Source organism: Prunus persica, chromosome G8 (genome assembly GCF_000346465.2).
Source record: "Prunus persica cultivar Lovell chromosome G8, Prunus_persica_NCBIv2, whole genome shotgun sequence".
NCBI classification, from domain to species: domain Eukaryota; kingdom Viridiplantae; phylum Streptophyta; class Magnoliopsida; order Rosales; family Rosaceae; genus Prunus; species Prunus persica.
The window spans coordinates 8943696-8958781 of record NC_034016.1 but is presented as its reverse complement, the minus strand read 5'-3'; the positions used below and the strand labels follow the sequence as shown (position 1 = coordinate 8958781).

At 36.1% G+C, this 15086-nt stretch overlaps 1 protein-coding gene across 4 annotated transcripts; it reads right to left on the bottom strand.

The window, feature by feature from the left end:
* Positions 850 to 14063, bottom strand: LOC18767758 (protein LNK1). 4 transcript variants are annotated; one of them, XM_020569835.1, is made up of 8 exons: positions 13805 to 14063; positions 12281 to 12393; positions 8516 to 9078; positions 8039 to 8387; positions 6569 to 7258; positions 4339 to 4487; positions 1281 to 1416; positions 850 to 1195 (listed from the first exon to the last, which is right to left on the bottom strand). In XM_020569835.1, exons 2-8 carry the CDS (start codon positions 12302 to 12304, stop codon positions 1097 to 1099), a joined length of 2010 nt encoding a protein of 669 aa, XP_020425424.1. In that variant the 5' UTR covers positions 12305 to 12393; positions 13805 to 14063; the 3' UTR covers positions 850 to 1096. The 4 variants fall into 4 exon arrangements, with proteins under 4 accessions (XP_020425424.1, XP_020425422.1, XP_007199726.1 ...); XM_020569833.1 differs by having other exon boundaries at positions 6569 to 7279; positions 12281 to 12399; positions 13805 to 13993; XM_007199664.2 differs by having other exon boundaries at positions 12281 to 12399; positions 13805 to 13993.

Genomic DNA, 15086 nt, shown 5'->3' with positions numbered 1-15086 from the left:
TATCATATCTCAGTCACTGCAGCTCAAGAACCTCTAGAATTGCCTACTTCTGTCTCAACGTCCCATATGAACCACGGCCAAAGAGGAAAGCTTGAATATCTTTTAATAAATTAAAAAAAATAAAAAATAAAAAAAGAATTCTGACCATTTGGACTGAACCAAGGCTGATGCAGAAATCCAGAGTTTTGGAATGCGAAATAACAGCCAAAATGGCTCCTCATCGACTTACAGAGCCTCTATTAGCTGCCGAAAATTCCCAGCAACTCCAACTAGCTCGAAGCCTACTATTAATGTGGATGTTGAACTGAGGCTCTCAAGGCTAGCCAAAGTTGATACAGAAGAATAGCTCACCTGCACCACTTCTCCCTACAAACATCACCGAAGTCAAGAAGAGTAATTAAAGGCAAGGTGGACTACCTCAACTATGATCAAAGGGGGGCTCAAGAAACAATTGAAGCTTTAAGTTTGCTTTCACGCTGGCTATGGCAATTAATGTTTCTTTGAGGCTTGCACAACACTAGTCCATGTGGCACCTCTTCTAGCTTAAGTTTTGCTCAAATATACATAGAAGAAGAATGCCATATCAATCAGCCTCGAGTGCAGGCAAATTCTAACTGCTTATGCATTGTGTGAGCCCCACATGCTGATCCCACATGCATCAGCGGTCCAGAATCACATGGGAGCATTGGCGACAGACCTTAGCACAACTCATACACAGAACGATTGCTGAAACATCATCAGTACGCACATCCGATGGTAGTCCGTGCTGATAAGTGCAGCACAGAGTACTGTCAATCAAATGGATAGCAAGTAGATGCTCCATGCCAATAAATGATTGGAACAGTTATATGACTAAGAATCAGTGACAGAGAGCTGGTAAATAACTTGTATTGAGATGGGCGTTACAGGTATACACAAAGAAGATCAAATACAAATTCACTGAAAAACCAAAACATGGAATCAGAACTGGCTTCCATTTTGGGCATCATTAGATGTCATCCATAACACGATGACATGCATCAAATTCAAAAAGATATACATAATTCACTACTACATCTCTGTGGATGCTCACCTCACTGTATATTATTATTTGTTGTCACTCGTCGCCGTCTTTTTCCCTATCACTGGCAGCAGTTCCCTCAGGGAAAACCTGTTTTTCAGGCATTCCAGGCGTACTATTCACAGACCCATGAATCTGTCAATTGGAAACCCACTGAGTGTAAATACAAGACAGCAACTTTTCATAATATAAAATCTTCTTAGAGGTATAAAAGGCTTACCAAGGCACTAGACCTGAGAGATAAGGGATCATTAGCAGGTCGTGCAGATGGGTCTTTGGGCCTGTGAAACAATAAGTGCGCAATGGACCGATCTATAGGGTTTGTATCAGTTTCCACATCCATAAACGCAATGCACCTGAACAAGATGATTATTTAAATCAGAAGAAAATATATATATAATCTAACTAGGTTATTTTGTTAGTTCCATGTCGTGAGAGAGAGGGAGAGCTCTCATGTATTTTCAGAATACATTTCAGCCATGTAAGAGCATACCCAAACACAATAGAATGCCCTCAGGAGGGCACTTTACCTGAGAACCTGACTGGCCTGCCCCAACCTAGACGTTTATGGATCAAATTGAGTTACTCATAAGATCTTAAAACTCTAAACCAAAAACAGAATTAAGCGCACAATTAATTTTTCCAGTTCCAGAAGGTTGATCATAGCCAATCCCACATCAAGCAGATGTGACACATGCTTTTCTTTACCTCCTAAAATGTTGCTAGTCCTAGTGATATAATCCATCCAAAACTTGTTTTGCATTGTTTTTCTGCCTTATTTTTTTTTATCAACTAAATCAAATTGTATTAATAAATGGCAAAAGCCTAAACAGCCAACAAAAAATGCAGATATACAGACCACACACCTAAAAAAGTAGTAATTCTACAAACTCTCCTATCAAAAAAGTTATTCCACCAACTCTCGGAATTCACCTATGTTAATACATTCCTAGCATTTAACTTCCAAAAGACGCCTAGAAACGTAGCTGTTGAGCTACACAACAAACAGCTCTTTGTCCTAAAAATTACACCCTATTCATCTCCCTCCAAATTGTCCAGAAAACTGCATGAGGGGTGGTCCTGCAAACCAACTACACATTTTGTTGGATGAGCTACTGATCTTGCCAAGAGAAAAATAAAAAATTAATAGTTGGCCACGTATTATTCTTCTGCAGAGTTTTTAAACCGTACTTGGTTTGCATACAAGCAAACTTAATTACATTATATACGCCTGCGAGTACAAGTCGGCTAATTACATAATGTCTAATTACAATTATCGAATGCCTGATTACAATCCAGGATTCCAGATGTCATATGTCAAAACTCCTCCTCAAGCTGATGCATAAATGTCTCGGATTCTACTCTTGAAATTCCTTTAGTTAGGCTACTAGCAAGTTGATCCTCTGTTCTCACTTATGGAGTGCAAATAAGACCAGTAAACTTTTCCATGATATCTGTCTATTCAGCATGTTTAGTTCAGTTATGCCCCACTGGATTATGAGCAACAGTAATACCTGCTTTATTATTGCAATAAAACTTCATGGGGCCTTCAGAAACAACTCATAGTTCTTTCAACAAACTCAACCACAATAACTCACATATAACACGAGCTATCACTGCTTCAATACTAGATCTATGAACACCAAATTGTCTTTTATTGCTCCTCTCCTAAAAATGTTTCAGTCTATTGTACAGCCAGCCCAATCTGCATTAGTGTATGCTTATACTGCCAAATGATCATGTTTAGAGAGTAGCCATCCCCATAAATGATTTGACATGACGTTCTCATCAGAGCGGATTCTCCTTCGAGAGCCAAGATTTCCACAGGTTATGCTAACCCCAATCAGGTCAAAAGTGGTTTAAAGATAATTACATTTCATTCCAACCCCACCCAGTCCGCAATATCTCCCTTCTCACTCACACAAGCCTCTCTCCTTCCCCTTGTCACACATTGTTGACAATTGATACCGGATAAAAGACAACCACCTGAAGATTGAATGATGACAACAGGAAACCAAAAATTAAAATAACACACCCCATTTGAATTCCTTTTGCAGGTGTATCACTTTAAAGCATTCCTGAAAGCAATGGTTCGATGGCAGTACATAGGTCACTAGCAAGGATGACAAGGCATTGGTGTATTGATTGATACACTCTGCTTATATAGATGGATTTTGTTGACTACTTGTATTCTTTTATCTTGTATGGATGGTTTTATCAATATAAACGAATTGATGGACTATTCTTTAGAATGGTAATTGATGTCATCGCTGAAGTTGCTCTCATCAACACCTCTCTTGTACCATCATCGACAATGAGGGAAAGCCGCAAGTGCGAAGGCGAGGATGGAAGCTCGTTGATGTAGGATATGGGTAAGTTGAGTATTTGGGTAATTTAGCGGAAGCGAAAACAATGGAAAAACAGAAAATAGGTGGTAAAAAGATGCCTTGGCTTCACACCAAGGAGTCTCCAATCTCTGGAAAGTAAACTTTTCTTAATATCTCAAATCTCAACTCTATAATGAATTACATAGACTGGGTATTTATAATAATCTAACCCTAGAGTGAAAAGAAAAATTAAACTCATTCTAGGAAAGAAATCCTAATCCAAATAAAATAGGAAACTTAGAAATCCTAATGAAATCTGGAAAACTTAGAGAACCTAGGAACTAACAAATAAATTAGGAAACTAATTAATAATTCCCTCTTCCATCTCTTTCGTTTGTAAACCCTAATGGGTTTGACAAAGATGTCCTTATCACTCGTGCAAGAAAGACAGAGATGAGAAGGGAGGACGATCGTGCCAGTTAGAGAGAGTGGACTGAAAGATAGTGGACCGAAATGTAGTGATCCCCAATAATGACCTTAAACCACTTACTGACTGGATTTGGGTTAATTTACCGTGGGTATCTGAACTAGTAGAGATGTTCAATTTTTTACATAAACTCTTCCATGAGTGTAAATATTCTAAAACCTTTAGATGTATGAATAAATAAGCACACATACAGTAAGTAAAAACAGCGGTCAAAAACAGTGCACTGTGCGGGAATGCACAACTAGTAAACTAACTGGAATGTCTTGTGAAGATAGCAATACGGTATGAGTAGTCATAAAAGATTCAAGCAATGTCAATGTACCTAGTGTTTCACATATTTCATCAACATACTTAGGTAGCAGTATTATATTCTATAATGTTCTTTATGCACAGGTAGTAAACCAGTCGAGGAAAATAAGAATCAGAACAAGAAAATAACAGAACAGTGAGAAATAGTGACATACTTGTCTGTTTCTTGGGGCAACAATACTCCATTTGCTTCTCTACTGTCTATATTGCCACTTTTCTTATTTGCACAATTATGCCTCTGTTCTGCACTCTTTGCCAAGCGGTACAGACTATCCCTTATGCACAGTTTTGTCCTGATATCCAACTGAAATGAACAAGGTTCAGTAAATATAAGAAAGCTTAACCACAAAAGAAACTTTTCTATCAGTAAAGTTTTAAATGCACAATGACTTTACATCTGTAAAATCTTAACATAGAAGTCTATTTTTGTGTTCACATTACTACTAAATCAATTAATCATATAGAAGTTTCACTAAAGTATTAATAATATCACGACTTTTTTCCAGACCAATGCATTTGCATAACTCTAATAAAAAAATATAAAATTAAAATAAATATCAGAAAAAGTAAGACACACTAGAAGAGGTTTTTTTTTTTTTTGGTTCTAACTAGAAGAGATTTTGACTTCTCCACAAATCAACCCAAGGTTCTCGTAAATCGTAATATGTATGCTTCTCCAAGTTACCATGCACTTCAATTTAAAGTAAATATTTACGTTGCCAGCAGACACAAAGTACTAATTTTCGGAGTACCAATCTCACATAACACAATAACAAAGTAACAAAATATATTGTGGCAAAAGGCTGTTGCCCATTTTCACAAAACCTCACTCTTTCACCATAAAACTCAAAAAAAGACAACATGAAGTGAAAGAAAGAATCCCTTTCGATGTTTGTCCCCGGCACAAACTAGTGCCTCTAGACAACTTTCGCATTCTATCCATTCCCATGCAGCCCATACTTACACCACAATTGCAGCATACCATACAGACCATACAGGATTATTGAATTGGAACAATTCTTACTAAGCCAAAATCTTGGCCAAATAGTTGTTCATCCTAGACATTTTTGTGTCCTATTACCACCCACTGTAGTGAAGTAAAGTTTTTTAAGCAAAACAGTTTGTTAAAGGGATAGAATGAAAGAGTTTCTAGATTTGGCATTTCTCTGTGGTAGCACGAGTAAGCTCTGCCAAAGACAATCTCTCCACCATACCTCCTACTGCCCCAAAATTTCACACCTCTCTCCGTGGAGGATTTTTTATTAAAATAAAAAGAAAGTTGAGATAGACAACTAAGAGGAATTTGGGATTAGTACTTTATTCTGAGCATTCACTAAACAATGGCTTCTACTTTTATCTTCATATCTTCCACTGATTACTTTTTATAACTTTAAGGTCACATTTTCTTTAAGGCCATATACTTTGGAAAGATAATAAATTGATATCAAGCTTTATGCCAAATGTTTGAGGCTGAGTAAGTGATTGAAAAGGAATGCTTTCTTTGTTATCCATTGAAGACGCTTAGAACCTATAAATTTTTGTTCATTTACCATTGCTCCCAAAAGCTTAAGCTATTAGGATGTCGGCCAACAGTTATTTTATATTCAACAAAAACTCTTCCTTTCCCAAGTTCTGGGACAGCAGGGCAACCTCATTCCAAAGAAGAGCATCTTAAATTAGGGATTCTGCTTCATACTTCTTTTCCCTTCCAATCCTTAAGTTTCCTTGATATCATCACTCTCAAATATAGAAATTCATGATATCCACCTCATATTTGTATTGTGTGTTAGGTTTTCCAGTGAATGATGAGCTTCCCAATTGAAGAAGGTTTCATATACTTGGTGATGAATTGCTTTCCCAATTGATGAACCCCACTATCATGGCTATACAAGGAGAGCAGCTGTGCTCGTTTACAAGAATCAGGGAGCAAGAGAGAAAAATATTCATAATACCACTCAAGGACTTAGAGAGAGAGAGAGAGAGAGAGAGAGAGAGAGAGAGAGAGAGAGAGAGAATATTGAAGGGCAAAATGTGTGAGAGAGAAGAAAATAGGTAAGAGTGTTTCCTTGTTTTCTTCTTCTTGTTCTTTCTAGTCATTCATCAGGCCTTGAACCTAGAGGCTTCATAAAGATGTTTTCTTGTAGCCATTATTGATATAGTGGAGATTTATTGTTGCTGCCTTGTGGACGTAGGTGCATAGCTGAACCACGTTAATTCTTGGTGTTCTTTATCTTACTTATTTGCTTTGGTTTCTTGAGTTCGTTTGTCTTTCCTGTTCTTAAACAATTGCACAACATTGTGCACTGGATGAGGCACTATCAGGAAGTGCGTGTGCAAGCATGAATTTAAATTATGTGCATTGTAAAGTTCTGTAAATTAGTATACCTGCTCTGTTACTTGTTGAAGCTGGCGAAAACTAGTTGCTTCTAGTGATATCTCATCCAGCACAGAGCTCAAGCAAGAGCTCTCCTGTAGATCTGAAGAATCAAATTCTGCTTGCATTCCTATACTGGCTCCTCCTTCAACATCACTATGGCCTTCAGTCTCATTTGCAGATTGCTGCACTTTCTTTTGAACTGAAACCGGATCACAATATGTCTCTGGATTTTCGATAGCCAAAATGTTAAAACATTTAGAAAATGGGGGTTCATAATCCCCAGACAACAGTTGCTTTTCTTTCTTTACTACAGAAGGAGCATTGAATGGACCACAAGAACTCTCCATGGACAGTACTTGATTTGATGCATAGGAAGTCTCCTTCAGAGAAGGACATGGGCGGATATTATTGTCAGATTGGGTGCCGGATACAGTTGGGCAGACTGAAGTTTGATCTGATGGATGACTATAGTCCAAGTGCATATATGGAATATTTGTCGGCATGTATCTCACAGATTCAGTTACCGTTTTTTGTTTATGCTGATGAATGGCAGGAGTAGAATAAACTTGACAGGATGAGTCTGCATAGGGATGGTTTGCATTCTGAAATTGGTTCAGGTCACTGTAATGAGGAAATGAACCACCCTTTTCTACATATCGGTCTATTCTTTCCCCTTCTGGTTGTTTGTGGTGCTTTGGCTGCATTTTATCAAAATTAATCTGTCAGCAAATATAGAATCTGTTAATACTATTTTTCAGAGAACAGTTTGCTACTGCATTTAATGTCACTTTGGTGCACTGTGGTGATAAATATGTAACTGAAAACTTTTTGATGTTAACATGGATAAAGCATTTAGAGGTTTGCGAAGAATTGCAAACACCTTTCAAACACAAACCAAAAACTTCTAACAATTCCGTGCCCTAAGATGAACCACACTGATGGTTGTCCAAAGATCGAAAAAAGCATCATTGGAGGCAAAAAAAAAAAAAGGAGGATTGCAGTTATTTAAGATTTCTGTGAAGCTAAGTGCAGGTTCTATGCCCATTAGAGAACTTCATATACTATGTTCACAACTATAAAACTATGTAGTCATAGATATTGGATGCACATTGACCTGCAAGATTCCATTTCAGAATCTTTTTCCTTTTTTAATAATTAATTTGCTATGCTACATCATTGAGGACAGAATCAGCTTGTGGCTGGAGGGGGCTGAAGCCAACCCCAATTTATTTTTATATTTTATTTAGTAATTCTCCTATGTAAATCTAGCATGACATTCCAACTAATTCCCAATCGTAGCCAATCTCATCCACTCCCACTGGACCCAAAATTAAAAATGTAGCTCCACCACTTTCGAACTCAATACCACCAATGATATAAGTGTGTGAATATGTTATCCAGGATCCTTCAGACATTCACCAGGAAAATACAATATAAAATCCAAATATAGTAGCCTTTCATGCAGAGACCATACAAACCTGTTCTTTTAGCGTCAAGTCATCCCCTATTTCAGATTTTGCATCTGAGCCTTTCACAACTGATAAGTGGCCAAGAGTATCCCGTACACCAGCATCCATACCTGGGGAACTAATGTTGTCACCCATGGAAGTCCCTTTTTTATTCAGACCATTGGTTAAAGGATCCACATTTTCCAGCTTGGAAGCTTCACCGTTTTCCGATAGACTTTTTGCAGTTGCCTCTGAACATGAAAACTTGATGCCAGACTTCAACGCATCTTCAGATCCTTCAGCAGAATTTGAAGATAAAAACCAGCACAACTCATCTTCATTATTGAGACTTCCTAGCCCAAATGTTGAATCACAACTTCTGCGACAGAACCAGAGACCCATATTACAAGTTACAATCACTATCTGAAAAATGTATGTATTGTATGTAACACACAAAAGGAAAAGATAATAAAAAACTACTGTAAGAGAAGAGGCCATAGAGCGTACCTAAACATCCTGTCAACATCCTCAAAATTTCCTATATCCGACCAACCATAATATAAAAGATCGCTGCTATCTCTGTCTTCACGATCATTATCCAAGAAGCTGAGGTCATTATCTGTTTCGGATATGTGATTTAGAGGGTAATCATATAAGTTGTTATCAACTACAGTACATCCGTCGCCCATGATATTGTCTTTGGCATCACTACCGCTTGAATCTGGATTACCACTTTTTAAACAATGGTTGGACATCCCTGTATCATCAGATGCTATGCTTGTCACTTCTTTGATTGAGTCACCATTACATGAAGAAGCATACGCACCATCGGGTGTGTTGGACAATGAAACCTTTTCCAGCATGGTACTCTTCTTAGTCAGAGTTTTCTCCTTTCTTTGAAGTTCAGAAATAGTTGCACAATTTGCACTACTTGGGATGCCAATTAGATCACGCCTTGGTTTCTTACGACTATCACCCTCTACTGGAAACTGATCATCATGCTCAATGCCAGGATGAGGTACTATATGGTCGTCACTCTCACCAAACTCATACCACGCGTTATCTTCAAGCTGTAACATCAATGTCATTAATTTAGATGTAAGACAAAATAATCTGGAAAAAATGAAAAACATCCATCAATACATAGAACGGAAAGGCAAACCAAAAACTTAATCATTATAACTTTCAGGCAAAAATTTAAGTCACAGCCAAAATAATTCATAGGGAAAATATGTACATACTATCAGGAATCAAACTCCATTTAACAGATTTCAGATGTGGCGTAACAAAAACATAGCAACAGCAAAATAAGATGCTTGGAAAATGAAACAAAACCTTTTAAAACACTTTAGAAAATTAAATGTTCTGAATGAAAAATTAAAGCTGTTCACAGGAAAAGGTATTTTTCCAGTTTATGATTCAATAACTACTTATATGTGAGAAGTAAGCCGCCAAGACCCAAAGCATTACCCAGCTTTTAAAAAATATAAATAAAAAAGGATTGTGGCTAACTGTTTTTTGTCTGTCACATAATGGAATGGAAAATGGTTAATAGCCCAACTTTTTCTCCCAACTTTTGTTTCCCAACCTATGTGACCCTTGACATGCACACTATATCATTGCACTGGAAAACTCACCATGTTATAGCACCCAATGGAAACATTCCCTGTTTGTTGGGAAAATGAAGTTGGTATGCATTGTCCTAATGGAATTGTTCAATCACGGGAGCTAAATTGTAAATGGGCTAACCTTTTTTATCAACCCCATTTATCAATGGCTACATGTCTCTGTTACGGAAGATAACCAATTGAATGAATATCAAAATAAGACACCTTAAAACATCTTCACCTTTTTTTTTTTTTTTTTTTTTTTTAAAAATACCCAGAAAACTAATCCACTTTGCTGATCAGATTCAAAACTGGACCCCCACCTGCCCTACAATCTTTGAGAGGCACAAAACACTGGCAAATAGCTAGGTAGGTACCTTTGAGGGTTTTGAACCTCAGACCACATGGAGCAAACCAAGGGCCTGACCAATTCCACTAACCCCTCGTTAGTAAACACCTTGACATTTATGTTCTAAGTTTATTAACTGAAAATTTTAGACAACCAAAATGAAAATTCCACTACTTAACGTAATTTTGAATACCTAAGGAGTGCAAGTTGAAAAGGGAACACAAAAAATTTATCACCCCCACCTGAAATAAAGGTTAAGGAGAAAAATGAAAGAAACACAAAGTTTATTTTATTTTTGAAAAGAAGAAAGCTATATCAACGAAAGAGGTCATTTCAACCAGTGGCCAAGGACTTGGGGATGATCTGCTCTTCATAGACAAACTTGGGATTTGCGATCCCAAGTAAGATCGGTTCAGGACTATGGAAGGGGTCCATACCCCCTTTAGGTTAATGCGGGAGTTAATCCCATAGAGATAATAAATATTTTGCCTGTAAATACAATGGGATGAATTACATCCCGATGATATCAAATCTCCGAATCATTCTCTTGAGGCCCATCCTAAATAACTACAGAAAATAGATAGATGGGAGATGGAAGAGAATAAAGTCACACAAAGATTCTGGAATGACCCAGCTCAACTGGACTCCCTAAACAGCCTAAACCAGAATGAAGATAGTGCTTGCATTTCATAGCCTAGGTTCATAACGCTTGAGAATAAATGAATTAATCTCATGAAGATATAACAAGACGCATATGAGAGGCACTGTGATGTAATGGAAATTCACAAAGTAGCTCATAAAAAATACATATGCAATTAAACTTGACCAAAAAATGAAGTGTATCTAACTTTTGACACATAAGTAGTCGAGTCGTCCTACCAGACATATAACGTTTCTGCTCTTCCACAACACAAACAATACAATCTACATGTACTGTTCAAAAATAATAAAAATAAAAATAAAAATAAATACTGTTACTAGTATCAACTCAAACAATACAAACTGGATACAGAAACTCCACCACTCCATACAGAACAAAGACACTTCCGAACAAAGTCCGATTCCTTGACGTTAAAACAACTAATCCTAACATATTCAGGCCTTCCCATCTAAAAGTAATGCAAACAGGCTTAAATCCCCAAAGACAGTAGAAACAGATTCCCAGCTAGATGAGTGGACCTTTCCTCTATGGCACACGTTTGCTTCTTTAGAATATTTTCTTGATGCAATGTTTTTCAGGTATTGGATATAAGAACACTTCTGACCCAACGCAAAAAAAAAAAAAGGATATAAGAACGCTCGTCGAATCACATCTTGGTAAATACAAAACACAGGAAAAGTATCCCTAAAGCAATATGATACTACTAAAGCACGATATATATATATCCCTTGAATATTCCACAAGAAATTGCCTAAGTCACAAAAGTTTGAAAGAAAAAAAATTAAGTTAAACAGAAGCAGCAACTTTTGATGTCTTATGCTCTTGTAATTAAACTGTGAAATGCATGTAATATAAAACGAAACAAAAGGCCAAAAAAGAAAGGGGTCAACTTACTAACTAACTCCATCAGCACCATGTTAAAAGTGAAAATGATTTTGGGATGAAATAAAGTAACAATTGAGAGTCAACAAACATAAAGTAAGCCTAATCCCATAAAATATATATACACATATATAAAGTAAGCCTAATTTCAAAAAGACCTTGTTAAGGGAAAAGGGAGAGAATAAGATGCATTAACTATAATCCTAGAAGAATCAAAACAAACTACAAACCATAACTACAAGAGAAAACAAAAACACTTAATTTAGCAAACTACATCGTGCTACTGAAAAAAAATTAGAAACCAAAGTATTCTAAGAAACTAGTTGTAGTTTTATCCTCCAACATATCCGACTACATATAAGGTTTAAAATATGACAAAACAGCCAGTAGAAACCCTATTACAGAAATTTAACAATGAGAATATGCGGATTGTAATCTTATAACAACTCAACTAGTGCGTATCTGTATCCCAATATTTTTTGTTTTAGGTAACCCTTAATCCCACCCTACCATAAAGAAGGAAAATCCAAAATACTCTGAAGGCAGGATTCAGTCCCTGGCCCCTTGTGTGATGACAAGAACTTTACCAACTGAACCAGCTGGCACCCTCAGAGTCCCAACATGTATCATATGATAAGCACACAATTGCAAAAGAAATTAGCATAACCTCAAATTGAGTCTCAAGTGGAAACAATCAAAAAGTATTATGCAGAAGTTCACATCAACCAACCACATACTGTCAATAAAAAATTAAAAATTAAAAAATTTACTACCTCATACAAGCATAAGTCTGACATTCCGGCACAAAGTTCTACCCTCCACTGAAGACACAATTAACTCTTTTATCTGATGTCATGTTTGTGGAAAAAGATATGTTTGTGCCTTTCTACACCTGCAAAAGAACATGGAAACATATTATAAAAGCATCAAACTTGCAGGAGTATTACCACTCATAATAACAGAAAAGAAAAAAAAACGAAGGAAAAAAAAAAAATACAAATACAAATAGAGGAAAGAGAAACATGTGAAACATGTGAGACACTCTAAACACTCAACTCAAATCAGTGATACAATGGTAAGTAAGTTAGTAACAATCATGATAATCCTTATGAGCTACGCAACCCTTCACTTTCTACAGTTTTCAGCAAAGCAAATTATCAAATTTAGTTAAAAATTTCTGAGCTAGCACCAAGAAAAAAGGAAAACAAACCCAGTTTAAATTTTAAGTAAACGTATATGTTAAATTACTTGAGATTCATGGAAAATAATCATCCACCAAAAAACCAGAAATTTCATAGCAATATAAATATGTTTGTGATCAACCTTGCTTGGAAAACTCCGCATACCAACAGAACTTTGAAAGAACACAACCAGAAGGGAAAGTAAAAAAAATACTCAAACTTGAATTTCTTAAGAAATCTCAGGCTTCAAGTTTATTTGTGATTTTGGATTGAATGGGGAACAAACTAAACTTAGTCTCAAATGATGAAGAACATGAGGCCCAGTTTTTATAATTCTTCTCATCTCCATCTTGCAATGGATAATTTTTCTAATAAGAAAACGGCACAAAAGTTTTAAAAATTAATCAAAACACAGTGCATAGTTCATAACTTATTATGGGCCCATAAAATTTTGGGAAAATATTGGTCAGGTCATAAATGTTGATGTAGTTTTAAGGTTATCAGTATAATAGTAAAGATTTAACTTTAACCTTGTTGTATTTATTAAATATGATCCAAGAAAATTAAACCTCAGTCCACTTTTTGCCTTTGAACCTTAGGCCTAAGTAAACCCTTATTTTCCACACCCAAAAAAAAAAAAAAAACCTTATTTAACTGAGAACACAAATTCTTTTCTCAATCATTTCAAGCCCCAAAAATATAGTTCTGTACTTCAGTAGAAAAAAAAAGTACGGTAAGGGACAGATTTACAGATCTGTCCATCATCAACATATAGTTCAAAAAACTGAACCATATTTTCAGAGGTGAAACTGCTGCTATTTTTACTCCAAGAAAACTTCAAAAACATTCAGCCACAAGTAGAAATAGTGTTAGAATCAGGTGAATTCTTTTCCCTCTGCGTTTTGAGTTCTTAATAATTAAATTTTAAAAAATTTAAAAATAATCATTTCTCTTATAACATTTTCTCAGCAACCAAAATGGAGGTAATTTCAATAACCCAAAAAAGAAAACCATACATACATAACAAAACTGCTATTAAAAATAGAAAGTTGTAGCTGAAAAAAGAAAAAAGTAAAGCAAACAGTAGATGTTTCCAACAAACACTATCACACTCACCTGGAAATGGAATTTTTCTAGGAAAATCTAAATTTTCCTGGAAAACAAAACAGATGGGCGATGAAATCACAAGAAGAGAGAAGAGCTTGTTAGCCCTAATTTGGAGTTGTTTTTTTCTGGGAGGTTCCTGAGCAGAGGCGTTCTCTCGAGCAGAACAACAAGAAAGAAAGAAGGTATCAGAGAACTGAATTTTTATTTATTTATTTATTTACTCATATTATTTTATTGATTTCTTGGATTAATAAAATTGAGTAGCGCAGCGGGCGACACGTGGCGAGGAGATCAACAACGCGGAGAGGGTTGCCATCAGAATTCGTGGATGAGAGTTGGGCGATGAGATCCGATCAGTTTCTGCGGTTCGATTGGTCCACGTAATTTAGAAGTTTCTGGAAAAACGACTCTTGGCTGGTCCCACCGAGTGTTGTGTGGTTGTGATGGTGGAGGAAGCGCGTGGTTTAGTGGGTCACGTATGCTTTGCATACAAAGGCACTGGCCACCAATTCTTGTCAGTACTTAATTCACTGATGAACTTGAGGAAAATGATAAATAAATGGGTTTTATGCTGGAATAGATTTGAACTGAAACTGGAATTTCTATCTTATGTGGTTAAGAGGTGGTTTGAGAGGCATGCGGAGTCTTAGGTTCCATTCCCACCATCCCCAAAAATCAATTTTATAAAAAAAAAATTTGACCGAAACTTTTATTCATAAATAGACTTATGGGGTGGTTATTAATCCAGTTGTGAAGGAATTGAATTGGAGAGAGTCAAAATCTGAATTCTTAGTGAAGTTGTTTACTAAATTACTAGCCTATCTGCACGCGCTTCCGCGCTTGCGAGAGGTTTTTTTTTAAGAATAAGTAAATTTATTTTAGAATTAAAAAAGATAATGGATAGTTGTGTTCCATAAAAATAGGATCCATTATCTGCTTTTTCTTTTTCTTTTAATTTTTTTAAATATGAAAAAGTGTGAATTTACCATATTATCCTCATTTAATTAATAATTTGAATTCTTAATGTTTGCATTAACCAAGGGCATTTTCTGGTATTTTGAATGTTTCACCATTCTCTGCCTTTTGCTTTATATATATAGATGTGGAATTAGGGTTAGGAACGGTACTGATTTCTTATAAGTTGTTTACATTAGGATAGTGTATTCAATTAAGATTCTAAAAGATTTTTAAGAAGTTTAAGGTCGAGGTGGATTCAATCATGATTTTATAGAAGTCTAAAAAAATCGAGGTGTATTCAATTTGGATGTATTCAATCATAACTTTAAAAGAC

What these genes read in the sequence shown, in the direction of transcription:
- LOC18767758 (XM_020569833.1), bottom strand. Translation starts at nt 12,304, where the DNA reads ATGTCAGACTTATGCTTGTATGAG. An exon ending in CAGACTTATGCTTGTATGAG is followed by an intron (nt 9,079 to 12,280) that starts GTAGTAAATTTT and finishes TTGATGTTACAG; the next exon opens with CTTGAAGATAACGCGTGGTA. An exon ending in TTGCCCCAAGAAACAGACAA is followed by an intron (nt 1,417 to 4,338) that starts GTATGTCACTAT and finishes CATCTTGTTCAG; the next exon opens with GTGCATTGCGTTTATGGATG.